At 46.8% G+C, this 25621-nt stretch overlaps 1 protein-coding gene across 2 annotated transcripts in view; it reads left to right on the top strand.

The window, feature by feature from the left end:
* Positions 1-690: 690 nt before the first annotated feature.
* The window catches only part of RIPOR2 (RHO family interacting cell polarization regulator 2), a 209912-nt gene continuing 184981 nt past the window's right edge, over positions 691-25621 (top strand). Inside the window, exon 1 of one of the 2 annotated variants that reach the window (XM_084794026.1) lies at positions 691-979. In XM_084794026.1, the coding sequence (XP_084650152.1) occupies positions 904-979 (76 nt within the window). In that variant the 5' untranslated portion in view covers positions 691-903. The remainder of the gene's footprint in view (positions 980-25621) is intronic. The other variant, XM_084794029.1, reaches the window with a different exon arrangement.

Raw genomic sequence — 25621 nt, 5'->3', positions numbered from 1 at the left:
TTCAATGTGAATGGATAACTGAGGCTCAAGAGAAGGGAGAAAAAGACGAGGGAGAAGGTTCAAATACCGTATTTTGAAGTCTGTATATCAGGCTTAATGGTGCAGGGTCTGGAGATGTGGCTCAGCTGTTAAGAGAACTGGCTGTTCCTGCACAGGACCCGGGTTCAGTTCTCAACACCAGGATGGTGACTCACAACCATCTGTAACTCCAGTTCCAGGGGATCCGACACCGACTTTGGCCTCTGCGGTCCTGAGGCAGACCCTCACTTACATAAAATTAGAAAAAAAAATAGATTAGCTCTAAGTGTGTGAAGAAAAATCACCCAGTTGAGTTCACAAAATCATTTTATTCCGTCAGCAACTATTTCTGCTCACCTACCAAGCGCCAAGCACTATTTCTAGCTCTTTCGGAAGTCTTCAGTAAGTTGTGTGGTTGAACATGAGGTAGGGTCCGAGCAGAGCGGACCGCCAGTGGTGCCGGTCTGCAGACAGGCATCCCCATTTCAAGCCAGCAAACACACCGCCCTCCCCCGCCACTGTTGGCTCCTCCGAGGGCCAGCGCACAGAAGAGCTCAGGGATCTGCTCTGTTAGAATAAATTACCACGCCACAGTGTTCATGCATAAAACATGGTACAGTAGACTGAGAGAGGCTGGGCCCCAGGGAGCTCAGCTCGGCAGCCACCTCAGGGCCAGTCGGGAGTTAGGGGAAGGGAAGGAAAGGAAAGCTAGAGATAAAATGAGCCAACGGAAACCTCAAACGTAAAAGAGAGAGAGAGAGAGGAGAGAGCAACTTTAAAAAAAAAATTCTTTGTAATTTTTATGCCTCTGAACCTGACTTCCGGGATTGCTGTGAGACCTTTGGTGGCGCCGAGCATGAGGTCTTAGGCTGCTGTTTGGAGACCATGGTGCTGCCTTCGCGATTACATTGGATCAGAAACAGGCCATGGAGGGACAGGATCCGGAGGCGGCGGCTCCACAGTGAGTGTCCCCCAGAGGAATGGCCCACACTTTCGTACCCACCCCTATTTGCCCTTCACACTTGCCCCCTTGCGCGTTCCCCCCTTCTAGCCTCCGTTCTTCTTCTGGTACCTACTTTCAGGGAACTTTCTGTTTCCCACCCCGGCCTCTCTGTTTCCTGTTTCTCCCTGCACAGCCTCATCCCAGTTAGAAGTAACCAGATACAGCGTGTGCAAAGCTGCCCGCGGGGGAGGGCCTCTAACTCCTCCGTCTAGATGGGAAAAAACACATTGCTCGTGGTGTCTCGTGATCTGATCTTCTTCATCATGTTAAACTGAGTACAAAAGTGGAATGTCTGAACGCAGAGGGCGTACTGGTGTACTGGGAACTGGGTGAAATTCAGGGACCAATGAGTCCGTTTCTTTCAATGCGCCATGTGTTTTTTCAGTGATCAAACTCCCAGGAGGGTACCTCTTGACTTGGCAAGAATTTGCACCAAAAATGAAATTTCAGTGTGTGAATAATCGGAGAAAGCAAAAGCTATCCAAACCTAGACCCAGATCATTGCTGTCAACAAGTAATAGGCGGTTGGACAGTGTGGCAGAGTCAAGAGACCAGTCTGTAGGGTGAGGAAAAGAAACGGGTCTGTTTTGAGAAGAGAGAGCATTTGTTTGATACTCATCTCTGTCAGGACAGAATCACTGATGAAACTGTGCTAGTTTACAGCTGACCTTTGCCCCTAGCATGAGGGACAGTAAGGAAGGGTAGACACTGTTGTAGCCAAGACACCATGCCTCCCACACAGGGGAGCCCACCATCCAGCCTCATAGTATGGATGCCATAGTTTACGACTTTTCAAATACAAGTACAAAAAAAAATTTAATAACTTCTAAGCAAAAGCTTTCAAATCTCAATGTTGGCATTTAATTCTTTAAACTTAAACATGACAGTCACCAGTGGTCTGGTACAAAATGGCCTAGCTGTTTACAACCAGTTACCAAGCTTTTTTTTTTTTTTAATCTGTGCAGTGTTGTTCTCATTAGCGAGCTGTCACAACCTGTTATTTGTGCCGAACAGCATGTTGATGGGTCCCTCCTATGTGTTAAAAGGCCGCGATGCAGACAGTTAAATTAAGACGAATGAGTGGTTTGGAACAGTGTCAAATGCACAGTCACGGTCTACTAGTTTAAGAGCAGCTAGGACTGGTTGGAGTCTAAAGGGCATTCACATGCAAAGAAATATTTTACACCCAGCAAAATATGTATTTTTCCTTAGTAGAGCTGCAGACGTCATTAGCAATTTGTCTGGGCCTTTAGCCCTTGATCAACTACTTCTTTCACTGTAGCCTTCCTTGGGCTCAAACTCCTGTGGTGTGAGGGTAGTTGTTGGGGGGTGGCTGAGAATCCAGGACCTTGTGTGTGCTAGGCAAGCACTCTACCATTGATCTATACTCCCAGATGTTGGGACTTTATTCTGGGTGTATTGAGAAGTAGGTGCGATCTTGCAAGTTTGAGACAATACCTTTGCTGGGGGTGAGGGTTTGCCGTGAGGAAAAGGGGAAGCCTGGCCTTTCATGGTTTCACCAGTATGGGTGCAAAGTCAACTTATATCCTAGAAGTTGTGGAGGAAGGTTCCTTCAGTCTGGGGATGACGTGTGACTTGTGAAGTTGACGGCTGTGCTGCGGTCTGCACACGGTTTAATATGAAATGTCAGTAGACATTCCATCTAAGCTCAGTGTTAAGCAGCTACCAGTAAAATAAGTATATATTTACTTATATACAGTATTGCTTATGTAATATTTATACTTACACAGTGTAAGTATATGCTTGCTGTTTAAGAGTATATACAGACACTTACTCTTTGGAATAAATGTCTCAAGAATTCTGACATTCCTTCAGGATGGTCATGAACTTTGATGTATTAGAACCACAGAGATTAATGAAGGATTGAGCAACATTTAAGGGGTTAAATTTTTCAACCCACCGAAACTCTGTGGATATTTAGGAAACTGAACAAAAGGAGTGAAGGGAGAAGGGGTGAGGTCATCTAAGGGAGAGCAAGGAGGGAGCTTCTTGCTGCCCATGCCAGCCTACAGAGCTATCCTGATATTTTGAAACTGCTAAACCTACCTTGATAACTTTGCTACTTCTCTGTCTAGGAGACTTTTCTTACAGCATAATGTCTTTTCTGACTGACAACTCAAGGCCTTCAGTCCTATTTTATCATTGAAAAAGACTAATTTACTGGACCCCAGTTTCCTCAAACACATAATGGACCTTGAATGAGAGTAAGAGATGCATGTGCTATGATTTCCCAGTCCATGCAGACATTGCTAATCAATCACATCTCCTCATCTTGCTCCAAGAGCATCCTTAGCATCCTTTACAGCACAGCTCCCGAGGCTACTAGTCTAACCAACTAGGATTAGCTCATTAGTAGAAACCTATATTTATGTCTTATTGCTTCATAATGTTGATTGCCTTAATTAGTTAGCTCAGTTTTCATGAGCGGAAAGTCCGGGCATAAATTAGCTGAAGCATCTGAAATCAGTGTGCTGCCGTTTCATCTGAGTTCTTATCTTCCGAGTGGCAGCAGGCCTTTGGGCCTCTTTAAGCGACAACTTCCCAGGGGTCCCCACCCACTCCTCAGGGCACTTTCCACTACTTGTCCCTGTGTTTCTTCAAGGCCATAAGGGTCACTTGTTGCTATTAATTTCTCCTTTGAAAGGCTTGATTGATCAGGTTAGATGCCAATGCTCAAGATAATGCCCCTTTTGATTAGCTCAGAATCAGCTGACCCAGCACCACTACGGTGCCCTTACAGCTCCTCATCTTTACCTTATTAGCATAATCTAACTGTGGAGGTAAATACTGTCCTTTCCCCTCACAGATATTGCCTAAAGTCAAAATGAGGGGACTGTACAGGGCATGTGTACTGGAGATGAGACTCAAGGACCTTCTTAGAGTTCTGTTTACCAGGAAAACCAATGACATTCTTCCCATACAACTTGGATTTTTTTAACTACTGAAAAGCTTTGGTTTTTTGTAGGTTTTTTTTTACATCTTTATGAGAAATTTTAAATATGCAAAGGAGCTGATAGTGTCATGAATCCCATATGCCTGTCACTCAAATTCACAATGCTAATAATTTGTCATATTTACTTCATTCATTTACCAGCTGAAATATTTTTTTAAAATTATAAACATTATAATATGTCAACTTCAAATATTTTGGTAAGAGTGCCTAAATAATATCACTTTTCTACCTCATTGCCTAATAAAATTCATAATGTCCTCCTGACATTATTTAATACACAGTCAATACTCAGATCTCCCTGGTAGGAACCTACTCTTAATGTGTGTAACATGGCCATACATAAGCCTTAGCAAAATATGCCTCTACTTTAGGGACCTGTCTTAGTTAAAATTCTATTACTGTGATAAAAACATTATGACCCAAAACAACTTGTGGAGCAAAGAGTTTGTTCGGCTTACAGGTCACAGGTCATCATTGACAGAGACTACAGCTGAAACCCCAGGCAGGAACCTGGTGACAGGCTCTGACTGACATGGAGGACTTCTTCTTACTGGCTTGCTCCTTGTGGCTTGCTCAGATTGTTTTCTTATGCAGCCCACAACCACCTGTCCGGAAGTGGTACTGTCCAGAATGGGCTGGGCTCTTCTACACCGATCAAAAAAAAATTGTCTCACAGACTTGCCAACAGACAATCTGATGGAGGCATTTTCTAAATAGAGGTTCCCAGATGACTCTAGCTTGTATCAAGTTGACAAAGGCTGACTAGGACAGGATCCAAACCCTTTAATGTCATTCTGTTATTGTTAGTGAGCTCCGGTTTCTGAAACACATAAAGGGATCTTGGGTGGCAGCAGGGAGATACACAGTTTAGAATTGCCAAGCCCATTCAAACATTGCTAATCAATGTCTGGTGGGCTCACCCCCCACAACCCCCTACTGCTGGACCAGCCTTGGTCTTAGGTTTGAGTTGAATCAGATCTCTATTCAGGGTGAGGGGTGTGGCTCACTGCCACGGACCATCTCAGTCGGGTATAGGTCCTTGGGAACAGGAGTTCTCGAAGTGTCGATGCATAAGGATTTGGCGAAGTGACAAACAGACCAACCGGGGGAGAGTTTGAGATGACTGTATTTTGCAGGCAAGCGGTCTAGATTTTTATACACATTTTTTGAAACAGGGAGTGTGTTGTGGTTACGTTTTCTTTGGAGTAGATTCAAGGGAGTCAGTGAGCAATCAGGCATGCGCAGTACAAAGTACAGAATGCAAAGTAATAGTGTTGTCATTTTTTAATTATTTGACTTGAAATGAAACAATACAGGGTACAGAATACACAGTAAAGACTTCATCATTCTTAAGTTGTTGGCTTGCTATCAGTACGCATGTGCTCTCTTTGTCAAAGGTCAATGTTCTCTCATTAACGGAACTTATGCATGACATCTGTGTTCCAAGACAATTTTTTTTCCCTTAGTTCTCCTCCCTAATATCCGAGAGCCATTATCTGGAGCTTTCTGAAACGCTTTATTTCTTTGTAAATCATAATATAAATTATTAACTAATGATTACTTCTTAGCCATGTTTCTTTTAATAAGTGGAGCAGAACTTGGTGGTGAACTCCGGGCCTGAACGGTCCCTGGCTACAGTCCCATGTTAGGGCGTTTCATAGAAACATAGTCATGTTTGAAAAGTCCTGGTATGGGAGTGAGGTTAGCAGAAAGAATAAAGACAGAATATGCCAACACAAGTAGAAAAAAAGAAGGCTGCAATCAATTGCTCCTGGCAGGAACATCAGACCCACTCCAGGAGGCTCTCTCTCCCTGGCCAAGGGTGGTCGGTTCAGGTTGTGCAACAGCATTTGTTACACGGACTCCACTGGAGTGGTCGTGACAGCTCATGGGTAGCTTAGTGTGTTCTACCCCAGCCTTGCAAACGGAAAAAAAAAAAATAACAACAACAGCAACAACAAAATCAATGGCTCCTAGGCGAGATGGCCTAGCAGGTAAAGGCCCTTGCCACCTGACAGCCAGAGTTAAATATCAGATATCTGCATGGTACAAAGAGAAAACTAACTCCTGCGAGTTGTTCTCTGACCTCCACAAGTGTGCTGTGACACACGAGCACACACAGGCAAACACACACACACACACACACACACACACACACACACTCACACACACACACTCACACACTCACACACCAAATGTATGTAATTGAATCAACCAACGAAACAAAAATCAATGGCTCCTAAATTCTGTCTCTCGTCTGGCCCTTAAATTTTCCTTTCACTCCCAGAGTCTATAAGGAATATTATTTCCTAGCCACGTGGGAAACACAGACCCCAGGAGTGAGAACCGTAGCACATCACACTTCTTTGGAGATTTGCCCTTTAAAAAGAGCCCTGGGCTACTACAAAGACCCAAACTTGTGGTGCTGGCCAGAGAGTGGAAGGAGAGCTCATCCGGGTGCCCTGTGACCCAGACTGAGCCACAAGACTCAGACCTCCCCAGGGAGGAGGAGTCTGCAGAGCAATATCAAGGGTGCACCCACAGTTTTTCTGCAGACAGGGCTTCCATCCATAGCCCAGGCTGTCCTGAAATTCACTATGTGTCACTGGCTGTCCTTTTGCCTCCCGCCCTCCTTTGCGCCTGGGCAGTGATGTCGGGCGGAGCCTGAGAAGTGATTGGGTGTTCTGCAGCCATTTTTTCCCCTTCAATCTGCCACTCAAAAGAGGTTAAAAGTAAAACCGTGTCTAAAATTGACAACAAAGAGATCTAGTTTCAACTGAACTCTAAAAATCACCATTATAACAATATCAACCTCACGGTATTTTGTAAGGATTGAGTAACATGAGCTATGCCAGGCACGTTTGCTGTTGAGTGTAGGAAGCTTACGATTGGTGGCAGTGGGCGTAGGATAGTAGAGGGGGCCGCCATTGCTGGGCAATGCCATGCTGGAGGTGGCAGTCTTCCTTGCCCAGCTTTGCACCCACCTCCACCGTTGGATGAATTACCCACTCCCAGGCAGGAGGCATCATGGGGCGTGTCATGGGAAAGGCACTCTTGGCTTCACAAGACACTCCTCCTGTTCTTCTGGGAAGTGGAAGAGGTGTCAGCCCTCACAGTAGAGTGGTAGTTTCTCAGGCACAAGAATGCCAGCAGGCACTGCAGCCCACACAGAAACCTGCCATTCCTTCCTAGGAAGGCTCAGCACGAGGTGGTTGGCCTCTGTGAAGGGGGATGAGTTCCGTGTGTTCCTCCGAAAGGCAGCAGGAACAACACTGCTATGCCGTGAGGTGAGGATGGCAGCTGTCTCAGTGACAGTTACCGTGGCTCAGCTGACTTGCTTTGCTTCATTCCTTGGCCATCCTCCTGCCTCAGCATGGTGGTAGTCTTTTGACCATGTGCATGTATGTACGTGCATGTGTGGGTGTTGGGCGTGTGTGTTCACCCATGCCCACACATGCAGAAGCCAGAGGCCAATGTTGGGTGTCTTCCTACATCCTTCTCCATTCTACTTTTTGAAATAAGGTCTCTCCCTTAACCTGGCTGTTTCAAATAGATTGGCTGGCTGATAAATCCAGGGGTGCTCTTGTCTCTGTCCTTTTACCCCAGCATGGGGATTTCTACTGTGCCTGACTTTATGTGGGTCCTAGAGGTCTAAGCACAGGTATGTGTGTATACTGTACTTGTTAGGCAAGTACTTTACACACTGACCCATCCTCCTAGTCCAAAGTGGCAGTGTCCTTGGTGTGGCTGGATGACAAGGGGACCTCACCAGGTGGAGGTCTGAGTCTCATAGACCATCCTTTATACTATGGTTGGGGTATAGGTGTGATTGTGAAAAGGGTCCCTTGTCTGGGGCTGTCTGCTCTATAGAGGAAGATAAGACCACACTTCACTAGTACCACCCCACACAGGGCACAGGAACAAGCCCTAAAACCACCAGTAATTGCTTCTGTCTCCAGTGATGAGCAGGGCCTCCAGGAGACGAAATGGCCGGAGCTGGAGGAGCTGCCTTAAGCTTGCGACTCTCACTGCTGCCTCTGAACCTGCGTCTACTGCTATGCCAGATGGCCCTGCTTGCTGGGAGATACAGTATCACCTTACAGAGCAACCCAGCTTACTCTTGGCTTTCTGTCTGCTGACCTGTCCCTTGGCACGACTGGCAGCCAGACATGTTGCTTCAGTCACACTCGGGTTTCAACGCCCACCCACACCCCCGCCCCCAACTCCTCCCCTATGGGACTTGATGGGACATGGCTATCCCTGTGGATTTGCCTGTTCAACATGGAAGCAGACACTCACACACCCCACACCTCAACCGCTCTCGTGTCTTGCTGGTTCTGATTTAAGAGTTGCTTGCCCCTGGCTTATGCCTCAGGCTGCAGGTGCTGGCATGAGGTTGGCATCTCTGCCCCCCACACACAGGTGCACTCCTCTATTTGTACAGACAAATCCTTTGGAGTCATAAGATCGGAGGTTTGGGGTGAGTCAGAGAGGATATTACAAGTGATATGAAAACAGTGAGGCAAGGAGCAGCTCAGAGCCCTGGAACCTTTAGTTTCCTATACTCCAGCCCAACCGCCTGTTCAATTGTTCCTCAGCAGCCTCTGTGGGGACTGTAGGCAGCTGGGCCTGCATCGCTTGTCTAGTCCTGCATCTGATTTTCCAACAGCTCTGCCTGATGTGGACACCGTGAGCTTGTTGTTTTGGTTGGATTTACACTGGTGTAAGAACTCCTTACACACGTTCCTTCAGACTTCCTGTTTCCCCATCACCATCCCCCAGAATAATTGCCTATGGACAAGCCCCTCAACCTCCCACTCCCTCCCCCATGTCCCCACCCCCAAACCTCCCGAGGGATTGCAGATTGACTCAAGCACTTGCCTCATGTCCAGGGTCAGCTTCGACAACCAAGGAAAGCAAAAAACAAACCAAGCAAACAAATACACAGTGGGACGCTTGAGAGAGGGGAGATCGTGTGAATAATTCGGAGGACTTGTTGGTGAGAAAGTGTTCTTTGTGTGAACATTGACCTGCACAGATATTTTAGGGGTCTTTGGCCAAGGCCAGACAAAATGAAGGAGAGGGAAGGAACGAGGCTGGAAGGAAGTAGTGAACACGATGAGAAGAGAAGGCAAAGGAAGCAGGAGTCAGAGGACAGGGCTTGCCTGGACCCCAGGCACTTCCGGTTGGCTGCTTGTAACAGAGTTGTATTAGTATTAGTACTTCTCCCAGCACTCTGGTCAGATACCGTCCAAAAAGCAACCAAAAGGTCAATGTGGCTCATGTACAGAAGGGAAACAGTCACCATCACAAGATGGTCATGGCTTCTGGAGAGTGAGGTGACAGGTGAGTGCTTGTGCTCAGTCTGGGACCACAGTCCATGGCATGGTGACCCTTACATTCATGCTGGCTAATTCTTCCTTCAACCTCTCCGGAAACGCTGTCACAGACACGCCCCGAGGTGTGTCTCCTAAGTGATTCCAAGCCCAATCAGGCGGAAGGCAAAGATGAACCACTGAGGGCACTAAAGAATTGGAAAGCTCCTCTCGAGAACAGCAGCATCCCTGCTTAGAAGCAAAAGGTCACCTGAGCTGTAATGTTTCTTGGGGATACAAAACTCATATATGAAGCAGGGAGTGAAGGGGCTGGTGGGAAAGTCGGCCTCTTGAAAGCTGTTAGCCTCACTTCCTGACACACTGTACCAGTTTTCTCCTGAAATATGGGCATCTAAGGAATCACTTCACAGCCTAAGAATATGCTGAGTAAAGGCATGCAAACAAACACAGAGGCGGTTGTCAAAACTGCGAAGTAGAGTAGTTGCACCAGGATACAGAGCCCTTAGTTTTGTTCTGGTCTGACACCAAGCAAATGTCTCTGTGGCTGTGAAAATATTAGACAATACCAAAAAAATTTGGGTAGGGGCAATGAGTATAGCTTAGTGTTGGTCATGTGATCGGCATGTAGGAGACCCAGAGTACAGTCCCCAGCAGGGAAGTGATTTGCTCCCCAGCACACACCGTGTATAGTGCAGTACTCTATTTCCTCTTGTAAAAATGCAAGATTTTTCTCCTATCACACTAATACCTTGCCCTGCAACTTTCTCTTTTAGTCTTGAGCACAGGTTGAGCCCCTCTTCGTGTTCATATATAAGATACTTTTCTCATTGTGGTGACATTATCAACTTCAGGAAGGAAAGGTTTGTTTGGGCTTACGGTTCCAGGCACACTTCCCTAGGGCAGGGAAGTCCTAGTAGCAGGGGTTTGGGGCAGCCGGTCACACTGTAGCTGCAGGGAGAGATGCTGCTGCTGCTGCTGCTGCTGCTGCTCGATGCCTCATTAGCTCCCTTGTACTCGGTCCAGGACCATAGCCAGCTCCTTCCTGTTCTCCACATTTTTCTATCTGCAGTTAAGCCTCTCTGGACACATCCTCACACACATACCCAGAGGTGTGTTTTCTGGATGCTTCTACGTCTAGTCAAGCTGGCAGTGAAGTTAGAAAAAAACAAAAAAAACCAACCAAGTACCTTCAGACCAGATCTGCACAGCCACGTGCAAGGGAAAGCTGGCCGCAGTTAGTACAGTTTGAAAGTGTCTAATCTGATTCACTTCCAAACTCTCAAGCGAGGCTGATTACAGAGTGGATTGCACTAGGTAGGAACGGAAGCATCTGTGAAATTGTCCACATAGGCCGATATTCACAACTCTCCAGCCATGCTCAGCTGCCATTCCCAACACCACTGCAAAGATCACGTAACTGCTCAAAAGGCCAGGGTAGTACACAGAGGGTGTTTGGATTTATTATCAGAAACTAGTTCCCCTAAACTCTTTGAAACAGTGAGCCTTTTAGCTCTCATGGGATGAAGAGGTTCAGAAACTCCATTTCCCGTTCCCGACGGGAGGGGCCATTGCACCGTCCCCAGCTTCTCGGGTACTGGAAATGTCTCTGTGCTTGGGAACCGGTATTGTGGTGATTGTTTTTGTCATCAAATGGAGAGGAGAGAAGCGTCAATGTCAGTCAACCCCCCACCACTGTAACAAATACCTTAGCTAAGCCGTGAATAGAGAGAAAGGTTTACTGTGGCTCATGCTGCTGGAAACTACAGCCCAGGGCGGCTGACCCTCTTGCTTTGTGGGTAACAGTGATGCTGGGAGAGGATGAGGAAGAAAGGATAATTCTTCCCCCCAAGCCCCCCAATCCGCTACCCTCCCAGGAGTGAGAAGGGGCTGGGAAGCTGGGCATGGCAATGAATGCCCATAATCCTAGTCACTTGGGAAGTAGAGGCTAAAGGATCCTGACTTTAAAGTTATCCTTAGCAACATAGTGAGTTTGGGACCAACCTGGGCTATGGGATGCCCTGTCTGGGGGTAGCTTGAAGTCCTAAGTTCCTCCAACTATGTAAAGACCTCCCACCAGGCCCTCCCCAGGATCCTACCATCTCCCTGCACTACCAACCCAGAGGTCCAAACCTTTAACCCAAGGACCTCTGGTTTATCAGTAGATTGCTAGGAATATACATGGATACATCTTTGATATATCAAGTATAATAAAATGTTAGCACAGAGTCATTAATAATTCATTACTATGGTAGGAAAACATTCATTATGAAATAACTCATTATTACTATTGGAAAACATTGTAAAAGGCATCTAATATCTCCTTTCTTATCTATACCAGTTAGAAAGTTGCCTGCAGGTCCAAGGTGTTGCTCTCATAGCCTGTGATAAGTTTAAAAGAACATCACACCTGGCCGGGTGGTGGCGCACGCTTTTAATTAAGCTTTTAAACTATAGCAGCTAAGACCTGAGCTTCTGAAGAGCCAACCAGGGGCAGCAAAGGGGAATCCAGGGCATCTACTAACTTTTGAGTTGCTGCTGCTCAAGGTTTGTGTCCCGAAATTGTTAAAGATTTATTGACTTCTTATCAAGCAAGTGAAAAAGCATCAAGACCCTGACTACTAGTACTGTACCAGAGAGAGGGGCCTGATGATCTCAAAGTGGGAGAGTGTGATGTTCTTTTTATCTTTTCCTTTTTCTTTTTTCCTTCTTTCTTTTTGTTTTGTTTTGTTTCTCAAGAGAGGGTTTCTCTGTGTAGCCCTGGCTGTCTTGGACTTGCTTTGTAGACCAGGCTGGCCTCAAACTCACAGAGATCTACCTGCCTCCAGAGTGCTCGGATTAAAGGCAGACACCACCGCTCAGCCAGGTGTGATGTTCTTTTAAACTTATCACAGGCTATGAGAGCAACACCTTGGGCCTGCAGGCAACTTCCTGAATGGTATAGATAGGAAAGGAGGTAATTAGATGCCTTTTACAATGTTTTCCAACACTAAGAAGGAGTTATTTCATAATGAATGTTTTCCAATCATAATAATGAGTTATTAATGACTCTGTGCTAACATTTTATTATACTTGATATATCAAAGATGTATCCATGTACATTGCTAGCAATCTACTGATAAACCTATTTAAATTTTTAAAATTACATTTATTTATTTTGTGTGTTTGGGGGGGGAACAACACGCCATGAAGCAATGTGGAGGTCAAATGACAATTTATGGAAATCAGTTCCCTCCTTCCTCTGTATGAGTCTGGGGGGTGGGTATGTGTGTCAAACTCAGGTCTTCAGGCTGAGCAGGAAGCAGCAAGCTCTTTTACTTGCTGAACCATCTCACAGGCCCAAATTTTATTACATTTAAAATTTCCTATTAACAGGTAATAATTTTTCACATTAACGTAGCTTGGCAAAGTATTCCATACATGCATGTGGTGTGTACTGGTCAAAGACCCCACCCTTTTCTACCTCACCCCCACCCTTCACAATCTCAAATAACCAATATTCTATCTTCAGGTAGACTTTTGCAACATTCGTGCACTATTTGTATTTCTGGGTCTAGCTTATTTTACTTAATGACCTGTAACTGCCCTCCGACCCCTTGTGTTTTGTAGCCTATGACAGGATCTCACCTTTTTTCTGGATGAATAATATTCCACTGCACACACACATATCTCTTTTGTTTACTCTTTCATCTGTTGACTGGGCTGAGTCCATAATGCAGCTGTTTTGAGCTGTGATGTGATAACCTGCACAGTATTTTTTTGCTATGCTGACAAAACCCGCCTTTAATGCTGTCAAGTTTTTAGGTGCCTGCACACTTAAACACATCAATGTGTGCCATTCAACCTATGATGCTTGCACAGTTCAACACTTCTACATGTGTCGATCAACCTTTGCTAATAGTTCTTTAATTGATAGTCCTATCTATCTATGAAGTATTGCTACATGGAGCAAAATTCACTTTTGAGTTGCAGTCTTGAGAGCTGACAAAACATCTGTGGTCGCATAACTACGACAGGCAAGATGTGAGTTGTTTCCCCTGGCCCGCCTTCTCCTGGGGCCCTTCAGTGTCAGCCTGTCTTTCAAGCACTCCTGAAGCAATGGCCTGTTTGCTGTGTGATAGTTCTGCCTTCCCCAGAACATTCCTTCCTGGACTCATGGCATTCGCTGCCCCTGGGGCTCGCCTTCTCTCACTTGTCATAGCACGTTTGTGCCACTCAGGGTGCTGCACAGTGGTCCTCTTTACTGCCGAGTGGTGTTGCATGGCTGGGTTATTACTGCCTGTGTTTTATGAGATGCATCTTATTAGGTAGAATGAGTTTCTTGGCCATATTTTATATTGAGTTTGATAGAGTGGGCATATTTAATAAAATATAATTATTTGTAGGCAGTAAAATCTACAATCCCCAAAGCACAGCTAAACAGCAGCTATCATAGTGAACATTCCTGACACCTGGCCACCTCCATTCTGCTTCCGGCTCTGGTCCCCTCTAGAGGGAGCTATGAGCAGGTCAATGACTGAGTATCTCTGGAGTCCCACCGCCCTTCCCGGGTACTTTGAGGCCATCGTTGAGGCACACGGAGATGTTCACTTAATCAGCAGCAAAGGACTGTGGTTCAGAATGCATTGGGCTTGCTTCCACCTGCATTTTCCCCTTTGATGTGAGGCAGTTTCAGAACAGTGCAGGAGGCAGCCGAGTGGCCAGGAGCAGGCCTGACAGAGGGGCCGAAGGAAAGGGAGCTGAGGCCACCGTAGGATGCAAAGCAGGAAGAGGGATCCTGATCTGAAGGCTGACCCATCCCTGAGCAGCGTGGACACAGCTAGGCTGCAGAGCATCTTCCCCCTGCGTTGTGTCTCCCTCACTCCTGCTGAGCTCCAGTGTTCTCATCTTAAACAGTAACAGCCTGCAGCCAACCAAAATAAAAGAGCACAAGAACGCCACCGCTTCCTGGGGAAATCTTCGTAGCTAAGCAAACCCTTGCTTCTAATCCAGTGTCCAAGGGAGCAATCAGGCATTGCTAGACTTGCCCAAAGGACGTCTCTGCTACGAAAACGAAGTCGTTTGTTTCTTAAGGTGAGAAAGACAATCTTTAGGATGAGACACACATTTCTCCTTTCCCCCTCTTTCCCAGGCTGCACCTGCTTTTTTTGCCTTATGTGAGAAGGTAGGAGGAGATTGTGAGGGCACTGTTGGGAGCCTGGGCCCAGTGCCTGCTCTGACTCTGCGGGGACACCAGCCAGATGTGTCACCCACTTTATGGGGCCAACACATCTTCTTTTAGCTACAGCTAGAACCATGCTAGATGCTTAATTTTCTTATTGGCACGGTCTAGAATCTCCTGGGAAGAAAGCACCTAGATGAGGTTGGTTTGTGGCGTGTCTTGGGGTGGGGGAGTTGTCTCTTGACTATCTTAATAGATGGTGGGAGACCTACCCTGAAAGCCATCAGTACCACTCCCTGGGTCCAGACCCCACACTATAAGAAATGACTGCTTTAATTTTCTGCTGCCCCGACTTCCCCACTGTGAGGGACTATCACCTGGGACTGTGAACTAAACTGAACCCTTTTCTCTTAAGCTTCCTTTTGATGAGACATTTTATCACAACACAGTCATGAAACTAAAACACGTCAATTTCTTTTCTGGTCACTTCCTTCTCCAGGATCTGATGGCTTTCATATTAGTTCATTTCCTTTCTGTCCTAGACACATCACCTTCATAGCTTTTCCTTTCTTCCTTCTGCATGGGATCAACCCCACTCTTCCTCCACTTCTTGATGCTAGTGTGGACCACATGATGTGATGCGACCTACTGTGCCAGCCTGAAAAAGAAAGTTAAAATTTGCTGTCCTTATTTTTGCCTCTTTGAGCTTGCAGATTATAAAGCTGGAAGTTTTGTTTCACTGCAGCGTCTCATTTTTCTTCATGTGAAAACTGAGATTTAAAAAAAAAGAAAGAAGGAAAGAAAGGAAGGAAGGAAGGAAGGAAGGAAGGAAGGAAGGAGAGGTAATCAATTCATTAGAGGCTCTACCTATCACTCACTGGTGAGGCCAAGGGCCCCCCTTTTTCACTAGTGGTGGTCATCTACAAGCAGTATGTCTGAGAGCTTAGGGCGCCCCGAGCGCTGGACTGTCTGAGAGCGGGACAGGATGGAATAGTGCTGTCTGCAGCTGGCAGCTGAGAACAGCACAGGGAAGCCTCTGGCCCCCAGGTGATGTTATCTCAGAATATCTACTCTGAGGCTGGGAACAGGGTTGGGTCCACTGAGGAAGGAGCCTTGAGCGCTGAGTGGGCTGCACTCAGCCAGTATGTCTTTCCACAGAGAGCTGCCTGTGTGAACCGGGAGCAGGCAGGAAGGCTGAGGCCTCTGTGGAGCCAGGTTACAAAGGTCTCTGCCTAAGCCACTTCTTGACCCCATGGAGTCACCACTTCTAAGAACCACAGGAGCACACGACCTGACACTGAGTAGGGCACTGCACCGGAGCTCATGGGCCCACGATGCCCAAAGGTCCAAGCCTAATGCCCTTTCTGTAGCTTAACCATGAATAAGCTGCCAGACAGCAGCAACACTTTTTCTTCTGTGATATGTTGGGGGAAATGGAACCTACAGCACAGTTGTCTAAACTTAAGATCTGTGCCCCAAGTCTCCCCAGGTAAGACTTCATTTCTTCACCCTTTACCCTTCAACTCTTCCCTTTTGAGATCCAGAGCAGGCTGGAGGCTGCTTGCTTCTGGGTCCTGACACTTCCTATCACTTCTCTGGGCTTCTGATGCCTTGAAGGCATAGACAGGCACGTGCAATCTACCCAACCAGAGTAAGTAAATAAGTAAGTAGGGCACAAGGAAATATTTTGTTGGAGCTATTCAAATTCTTTTTAAACTTAGCAATTCAAAAGTAAAATATGGGGCGGCAAGTGGCTCAGTGGTTAAAGGTGCTTGCTGGCAAGCTTGACAACCTGAGTTCGAAGCCTGGAACCCGAGGGACTGTGTCGGAGTTAGGGTTACTATTGCCGAGAAGAAATACCTTGGCAAGGCAACTTATAGAAGGAACTGTTTAATTGGGAGCTTCCTTGCAATGCCAGAAGCTGTCTACGGTCATCCCGGCAGAGAGCATGGCAGCAAGCCAAGGGCACTGGAGCAGTAGCTGAGCGCTTACACCCTGATCAGGAAGCAGGAGGCAGAAGGAGAGTGAGACTGGACCGGTCTTGGGTTTTTGAAACCTCAAAGCTCACCCCCCCCCACCCCAGTGACATATCTCCTCCAAAAGGCCACGCCTTGCTCTTGCAAGGCCACATCTCCAAATCCTTCCCAAACATGTCCACTAAGTGGGACCGAGCATTCAAATGCAAGCCTATGGGGCTGTTCTCATTCAAACCACCACAGCCGGGGAGGTTGATGGCTAACAGTCAGATAGGGAGAGGTGCCCTGACTAATGATAAGGAAGATGGTCATCTTCCAAGATGGCCACTTCTTCCTTGCCTTTCTGACCACAGCAGCTTAAAACAAAGGTCTAGCAGGCTTTTTTTGCCAGCCAGTAGTAGTGTCAGCCTGCTGAAAGACTGGTCAGACAAGTTCAAAGCCTGATGTTTACACTGAAGTTTTGGACCTCTCAGGCCCTCTGACTTAATTCAAACTGATGAATCCCAAGTCAGGAGAGGAGCACCCATCAAAGACCAACCCTTAAACCCCAGCCCTGCATGAGAGACCAGATCCAGGGGCTCCTAAGTGCCCCCTTTGCTTTACAGACTGTCTTTTCCTCTGTGTGTCTGCTGCACGTGTGTCTCTTTACCCCCAATAAACATGTTTCGACCACAGCTGATTCTGTCTGTTGCTGTCTGCAGTGTTTGAGACTTCCCCCATGCAAGCTACCATACTCGATGAGCTTCCCTGCCTTTCTGTTCTTCATCCGGCAGAGAAAACCAGCTTGATGAAAACTGCTGGCCCCTGACGGAGAGAGGATCAACTCTTGAAGAATGTCCTTTAACCTTTATTCATGCACAGTGACACACACCAGTGACACACACACATACACACTCATGCACACTCATGTACACACGCGCAGGCACGCACGTACGCACGCACACACAAGCTGAAAGAAGCACGTACAAGGAAGTGTTTAATGAAAGATGGCACACCTGCTTAGAAGGTGAGCTCTGTGTTCTGTGTTCTGACTGAGAGGGTCCCTCCAACCACGGGCACACGAGAACACATAGGCCTGCCCCTCCGTAACTCTGATCTCCTGGAGACTCGTTGCTTTATCACCTCCAGACCCCAACCTCTAGTCCTCACCTTCCAGCTTCTAGCTCCCCGCCTCCAGCCTGTAGTCACAGCTTCTGGGTTTAGCCTCGGGCCCCCAACCTCGGATCAATCTACCCTCTATCTCCCAGCTTCCGGCTTCCGGCCCCACCCCCAGCCTCTTAGCTCTCGCCATCATCATTTCAGAGCAATCTTGAGTCATATCCTAAAGATTTCCCCCAACACTTTCTTTCTTTCTACTTGAGATTGCTGTGCAGGGCTTGTGTTTAAGATCACAGTCACTGTTTTTTTTACAGGGAATGGTCACCAATTCAAAGTCACTGTGCGACAGTTCATACATACTCTGGCAGTCATACAAATGGGGTTTTGAGAAATATGCATAGCTTTATTCGTTTAAGAAAAAATGCAGAGCAAAAAGAGAAGACAAATGTACATCAACTAAGGTAGAATAAGGAGTATTTGAGAGGTTCTCAATGTTCTCATTTCAAAGGGAAGAGAAGGATTTATAGTGAAAGTGTGCCTCTCTGGTTTCCATGCTGAGCATCAGAGCCTCTCAGAACACCAATGTCTACAGTCCGTACTCATCCATTCCTTTTTCTTTCTTTTCTTTTCTTTTCTTTTTTTTTTAAATTTTATGAAACAAGGTCTCACTCTAGCCTTGGCTCTTCTGGAACTCACTATGCAGCCCGGGCTGACCTAGAACTTATGATAGCCCTCTTGTTTCAGCCTCCTGGGCACTAGTATTAACACACGAACCATCCACCCCTAGCCGGGTCATTCAATTTTTACTTGCTTAGCCCAGGTGCGCTCTGGAGCACGTGTGCATTATCGTAGACCTCACTGGAGTTAACACTGTCTTCTCTGCATATTGAAATATGTGTAGCTATGCAAATAGCCAATGGGAGGACCCCACCGCCTGCCCTTCAACAAATGGAAATTTAAACAATACCCCTCTCCTTTGCACACAGTAGCCTGAGTGGTCACATAGCCCTGAACGTTAACGCTTCTGTGGAATTCTGGGTGGCTTTGTTCAGTCTTTAACTTGTAAGTAGCAATCATTTATAAAGCCATCCTGCGGAGCACAGTGTTTTCTAAAGTGGCCCCCTTGGGGATGGAGCGATGGCTCAGCTTTTAAGAGCTCAGCTGGCTGCTTTTCCTGGGCCAGGGTTTGACTCCTGACATCCACATGGTGGCTCAAACCATCTGTAATTCCAGTTCCGGGAAATATGATGCCCTTCCCTGGCCTGCATGGGCAACACATAACACACACGGTACACAGACCTACATGCAGGCAAGAATGGCTCATGTGTGGGCTGGGGTGTAACTAGTTCAGTTGGTGGAGTGCCTGTCAAGCATGTGTAAGGGCCTGGGTTCCATCCCAGCACTGTACAGACTGGGTGTGTTGGTTGTTATACGTCTGTGATGCCAGCACATCAGGAAATGACAGACAGAACAGTACTTAGATGTTACCATAAGCTATATAGAAAGTTCAAGGCTAGCCTGGGTTACATAAAACAAACAAAAAACAAACTCACCTGTTATTCAGTAAAACCAACCATCCGGTTGCTTTTAATCCCACACAAGTGAAAGTTGAGTAGACTTAAGACTTTGTTTCTGGAACACTGGCACTGAGGACAGACGCAGCATCATTTGGGGTGAATCACTGTCCCTCTAAAACCCACCCCTGCTTCAGCCTCCTATAAATCTGACTTTTGAGCCCTAATAAACACAACCTCCCATTTGCCTGAACTTACCAGGACCAGGGGAAGTGAGGGTGGCTGAAAATGAAAAACAGACGTTTTCAAAGCCAGGATTGATTCTGGGGACCGTCACCTCACAGGCTGTCCTTCAGACACCCTCCATGTGCATTTTCAGTCATTTAATTTGCATGGGCTTAAATCCAGTGCCCAGCCCTTGCTTAATTTATTTTGAAAATAGTGAAACAGTGCTTTCCAGCTCAGAAATTCAGTTTAAGACATGCAGATCTTTCGCTTTGACCTCCCTCGGGGCGGGGGGGGGGGGTCAGGGGGGGGAGCTGGCAGGGAGGATGAACTTGCTTGTCTGTTCTCTTCCTTTTGTTGTCTTTGTTGCTCTAAGGCAGCGATGCAAGGATGACCTTCAACTCCTGGCCCTTTTGCCTCAGAGGCTTGTTAAGTTCTGGGATGACAGGCACGCACCACCATGCCAGGCTTGCCTCAACAACTTTAAAGGCTCTGCTGCCATCCCCGCCCCCGCCTCCCCACCCCCCATCCCCCCCCCAGGTCCGAGAGTCCCTCTGTCCGTATCCTTGCCCCACCCCTGCCTCCCAGAGCAGTCTTGTTCAGCAGAGTTTCCATAGAAATCTAAAGTACTAGCTCCAAGTAGGACTGTCTAGATCGACCCTAAAGTTAACTAAACAGAAGCATTTAAGTCTCCTTCTCAAATTCCCTAGCTCCCACCATCCACAGGAAGAGCAGGACCCGTGAGTGGGGGTGGGCAGGACCTCTGCACACCCCCTTACCCCCTTACTCCATCCCTCTTCCTGATCAAGAGTTAATCTCACGGAGGTCTTACTACCAATTAAAAATGACCAGAAATACACATAAAAAGAAGTTAAGCAGCCTGTGAAGAAACAATCAGATTATGGGATCTCTTACAGACCAGTGGTCAGTTCTGTTTGACAACTAGTGTGGGACTGCCATCAAATGATGTCGTAGGAAATCTAGCAGTGACTGTTCCTTACAAACTCTGATTTTGTTTTCATGGTAACTATAGTGAATCGTCACTGGGTTCACTTCCACCAACGTCTTGAAAAGCTCTCTCTCTCTAGGGTTTGTGCTTCCCATTGCTCCTGTAATGCAAAAGCACAGATGAGTCTTCCGAGGAGCCAAGACTTTTGTGATGGAACAGTGCAAGGTTCTGTAAGCATTCTGGGTGGTTACCACAAGGTGGCGCCACCACAGCACTTCACAAACCTACATGAATGCAATCTAAAGGCTTCCCTGGGTGCCTCCAAGTTAAAGCAGAAATATGAGTTCTAAAAATTCTATGAAGAACCCAACTATGACCTCCAAGCCTCACAGAGAAGTGCTCCTCTAAAGTTTACAGAACGTTTAGATTTTCTATCGGCGCTCACATGGCCATCGGTGGATGGATGGAGCCCTCTGGGCTGGTCAGCAGCGTCCATTTCAGCAGCTCCAGCTCTCAGGAGTCGGCGATGTGGCTACTGTTCACATTGGAACAGCACTGAAAGGGTAGTGATGCCCAGGGGACACGGTGTGAAGGGAATTTTGTAAAAGAAGGGCATCTGAAGACATCTTGAAAAAGGACTTGATAGCTACCAGAAGAGAAAGCTGCAGAGCATCTCAAACGCTTGAGTTTGAATGGGTGGCAAAGTTAGTGAGCAGGGGCCTGATGCTGCTGGGCTGCCTACACAGAAGCCACCCATTTGACCCCCCAACACAGAATAAACTGGGTGTGGTGTGTCATAACCTGCAACTCCGGCCTTCCAGAGGCAGAGGCAGGAAGGTCGGATGCTCAAGGTCATCCTTGGCTACATAGCAAGTTTGAGAATAGCTTGAACTACATTAGAGCCCTGACTCAAAAACAAAACAAAGAAGTGAGTAGTGCAGATGTAATACAACGGAGAATGGAAAACCGAGGCACACTGCAGAGCCTTCGGGAGATGCCTTTTCCTCTAGCACCATGCCAGCCCCTCTGTTCTGGCCCTGTGCCTGACAGCTGCCTGGGTTTCTTTTCCATTCTCTCAAAGCAAGCTTCTTGAGTCCTTTTCCAGCACCGCATGTGTTTACCAAGTCCACGTGCTATACACCCAGGCATACTCAGTGAGTGTATCTTTCTCTCTAGATGGTAAAGACTTCCAAAATTAAAATCGTAATTAAAATTCATGGCTAATCACAAGACAAAAAACAAACAAACAAACAAAAAAACTAGAGCCGAGGCGCTGGGATCTTGGACTTCAGAATATCTAGACTCAAATATTTATGGTCTAATGAGGAAAAAAAATGAGGGCAAATCTACTGTTATCATCAGACATGAGACTTTGATTTTTCAGGCTCCTTGTGAGGCTGGCTCCATCTCCTGTTACTCAATGTTCCCAGCTCTGAGAGGGCCTTGTCATTTAGCGATCAGGTGCTTTATGTGCCTTCTTTCCTCTCAGGTGTTTGAGTGCCAATTAAGTCTTGCTGCGGAGTGTTCACTGCCACAGCAAATGTCAGGAAAATTGAACACGAGGCTAATTTTGCTGCTCGTGAATAGGGTCCCTGTGGTTTCACATCAAGCCTAACGGAAGGGAACACGTTCCAGCCTTCCACTCTGCCGTAGCTTGCTGAGATTCACCTGCAGGAATCCAGCCTTCCGTTCCATGTGAGTCATTCGCCTGTGTGGGCTTTTTGTTTTCCGCATATGAATTTCATTCTATTGTTGATACTCTGTTCCTCAGGAACTTCCAGAGTGGGCAACGATTCACTGCTCGTTTTTTAGACCTGTATGTTCCAAGGAGGGCCTCCCAGCCATGCTGGGCTTTACTTCCTGTTGTGGTGGGCTTCCTTCCGGCTCCTCTGTGTTCCCCTTCAGTGTGTGAGAAAAATCCCCTAAACCTCTGTGGAAAACAATGAAAACCGTTTTGGGAAGGAGTAAGGATAGGGGCTACCTTTATTTTGGAACGACACAATGCTGTTTGGCATGAATTTAACAGGGCTTGAAAGAGAAGTGAGAAACTGGTGAAAGTGACTAACGGAATTGCCCTGGGGGAGGAAGCTATGACTTCCTCACAGAACTAGGAATATGACCTAACTAACCCCGGGGTGACATGCCCTGTGGAGCCACACTGGGGTCACAAGCATCATCTATTCTGAGCACATGGATGAGCCAGCTTTACCTTCAGAGGCCCTTCCTGGTGGAAAGTTGTGTCATTTCAGAAGCTGATGTGTCAAGCTGGGTGTGTGTGTGTGTGTGTGTGTGTGTGTGTGTGTGTGTGTGTGTGTGTGTGTGTGTGTGTGTGTGTGTTGTCATGACAACCCAGCAGCCTTTGGCTTGGGCTGTTTTAGGCAAAGTACAAATGTACTCTTGAAGTGATTCCTGTCAGAATTTGCCAGCACCCCTGGATTCACAGAAAAGACTTAGAAGGATCCCAACTTTACTTAGAGGAGAGACAATATGAAATTTAGTATTTGGCTTGTGAGAGTGGTGAGGGCTGAGAGGCTCCACTCCCCTGAGGAAAGCATCATGTTCTAGCCTCTCATCTTCTGCATAATTAAAGAAAAGGACAAATTCAAATGCCGCCAAAAAGACGGGGGGCGAGGGGGGGGGCAAGGAGGGGAGAGGTAATTACCAGAACTGGGTCTTTCTGTGGCGTTCATGTGACTCAACTATCTCTGAAGTTAATAAAGGGTCATTGTTCCCACCTGAGTCCTTATTCTTATTTTGGCTTGTCAAATGTGTGTAGGTGCTACACCAGGAGGAAGCAATTAAAAACTCAACAGCACAAGCCAAGCGCGTGATCCCTCAGGGTCTTTTCCATGGACTCGTTGGGTCTTGTTTTCGTCTTTGTCCCCAGTAACCGAATGGAAAGGATGAAATCCTGGCCATTTGGCCAACATGTTATAGGGGCCTTTTAGGGACTAGTCTCGGCGGCTGCTTCCTGCATCCCTTTCGAACGGGAGCTGCAAAATACCTGTTATTAGCAGCCATGGCCAGGATTCCATCAGGAAGATGGGCAAGACGGGAGTGGGGTGTGATGAGGTCCCCAGGCCCACCGCATACCTGTCTGCAGAGGCATGGGTCTCCAGCTGGCTGCGACTACAGAAATCTTATATATGTTATCTCATTATTCTGTTACAGTGATTCTGAAAGTCAAACAATGCTAGGCCCTTTTAATTTAGCTTTTTCTCTTAGTCATCATAAAACTCCGAGAACTGCATGCTTGTGAGGCACATAGTCTGCCTTGAGGAATCTGGACCACACTGAGATTCAGCCACAAACACTGACCTTTCCCTAACGGAGTATGTCAAGTGCTGTAGGTCTTTACTCCCTCCTTTGTGAAAGAAGCCACTTGGATATAAATTCTGAGTTCCGCTCCCAGTCCAAAATTCCACTTGCTTCAGGGAATTCTGGAAACCTTAGCTCCAACCTTGCTCATGCATTTTAGCAAATGATGTCTTTTAAAAAAAAAACAAACAAAACTAGTGTTATCCAGAAGAGTGCACCACTCCAGGGCAACCAAACAAGCAAGTCAACATGGAAGCCTTACTTGCTTCATATCCTCGGCACCGCTCCCTTGACCCACCTCACCCTCCGGGTCACATCACAGAAGCCTGGACCTGCCTCACCCCATCTCCTGATCTGGATCCTCAGCCTACAAGGATGTTTTGTTTGTCCCTTTGGTTGGTTTTTCCCAACAAAGAAACAATATGTTTCTGGTTTGAATTATTAAATTCCTTAAGTTCTGACTGCCCCTGTGTGTGTTGCAGAAGGCAAGGCGGCTCGACGTGGGAGGTTAAACTAGATGGATTCCAAGCACCATCTCAACATCAGCCGGAATGCCCATGTGAACTGTGCAGAAGATCCGAGGCAGAGACCAGCTACAGCACACACTGCAGTCTGTGCTGAGAACTCAGCCCACAGAGGTTTTGTTTGGCCCACATATATGATTTTAGCGTTTTTAAGTTGGGTCGCCAGTATTTTTTTTTTTTAATGAAGGTTTTTAACAGCCAGCAGATGTCCAGTTTCTGTGTCTAACACTGGGGAAAGCTGGCTAGGTATTATTGTCACACTTTGTCATCCTAGAGATTTGGAGGTTGAGGCAGGAGGATCGCTGTGAGTTTGGGGCCAGCCTAGGCTAGAATGAATTATAGGCTAGTCTGGGCTATAGTGTGAGACTATCTCCCTCCAAAAGAAAAAAGAAAGAAAGAAAGAAAGGAAGAAAGAAAGAAAGGAGAAAGGAAGGAAAGAAAAAAAAAGGAAAGAAAAGAAGAGACAATAAGAAAAAGCCAATGAGAACAGATGTCCTTAGGTGGTCACAGTCCCCTAAGGCTGGAGGCACAGCCCTTGCGGCAGTGCAGGTACTGCCCACCTAATCTTTAGCCTGCTGTTACCTCATTCATCCCTCACTTACCCTGTGCACAGGAGATAACAGACACTTGACCTACTGGCTTCCCAAGACCGCCCACTGTCTTCAGACCACCCAGGAAGAGTCTCCGAGAAAGGACTCACTAACTTCCAGTGCCGGCCAGTCAGAAGTTCCAGCTTCCTTCAGGATATCTGTACTTATTTAGCAATTCTTTAAAAAAGAAAGAAAGAAGGAAAGAAAAGAAAAGAAGGAAGTAATGTAAGTGCTGTTTGACAGCTCTGCCATGATTGTTTTTTCTAATGAGTACCTCGCCTGTGCCAGAGAACACACCCCAGCAGCTCACCTCTGGGGAGGCAAAGAAAAGAAACCAAAATGTCCCAGTGACTGACAGTAGGCTGCTACTTAATTGGATCACCCTCGGATACATGGACAGCTGGCAGACTTGGAACTTCCTCTCTATGGATACAGGATATGGAGTCTTTTAAAGGAAAAAAAAAACAGTTTTATTAAAATATAATTCAGGGCTGGAGAGCTGGTTCACAGTGGAAAAGCACTTCCTGCTCTGCCAGAGGACTGGCACCCACCTTGGGTGGCTCATAACCCCCCAAAACTCAAGCTCTAGTGAGTCTAACGCCGTCTTCTGGCCTCTAAAATCACCTGCACTCAAGCGCACATGTAGACTCGGACATGCACATGCATAAATAAAAATAAAAGATTTAAAAATGAATTCACACACTAAACTAAAGTTTGCCTTTACCCCTGGAGGGGGAGACCTGGTGGCACTCAGAGGAAGGACAGCAGGTTACCGAGAAGAGACTTGATACCCTATGAGCATATACAGGGGGAGGTAATCCCCCTCAGGAACAGTCATGGGGAGGGGAATAAAGGGAAAATGGGAGGGAGGGAAGAATAGGAGGATACAAGGGATGGGATAACCATTGAGATGTAATACGAATAAATTAATAATAAAA

This window comes from Acomys minous, assembly GCF_964271855.1.
Source record: "Acomys minous genome assembly, chromosome: 9".
Lineage (NCBI taxonomy): Eukaryota > Metazoa > Chordata > Mammalia > Rodentia > Muridae > Acomys > Acomys minous.
Note: the sequence above shows the minus strand (reverse complement) of the source record. Positions and strands in the feature narration are given on the sequence as shown.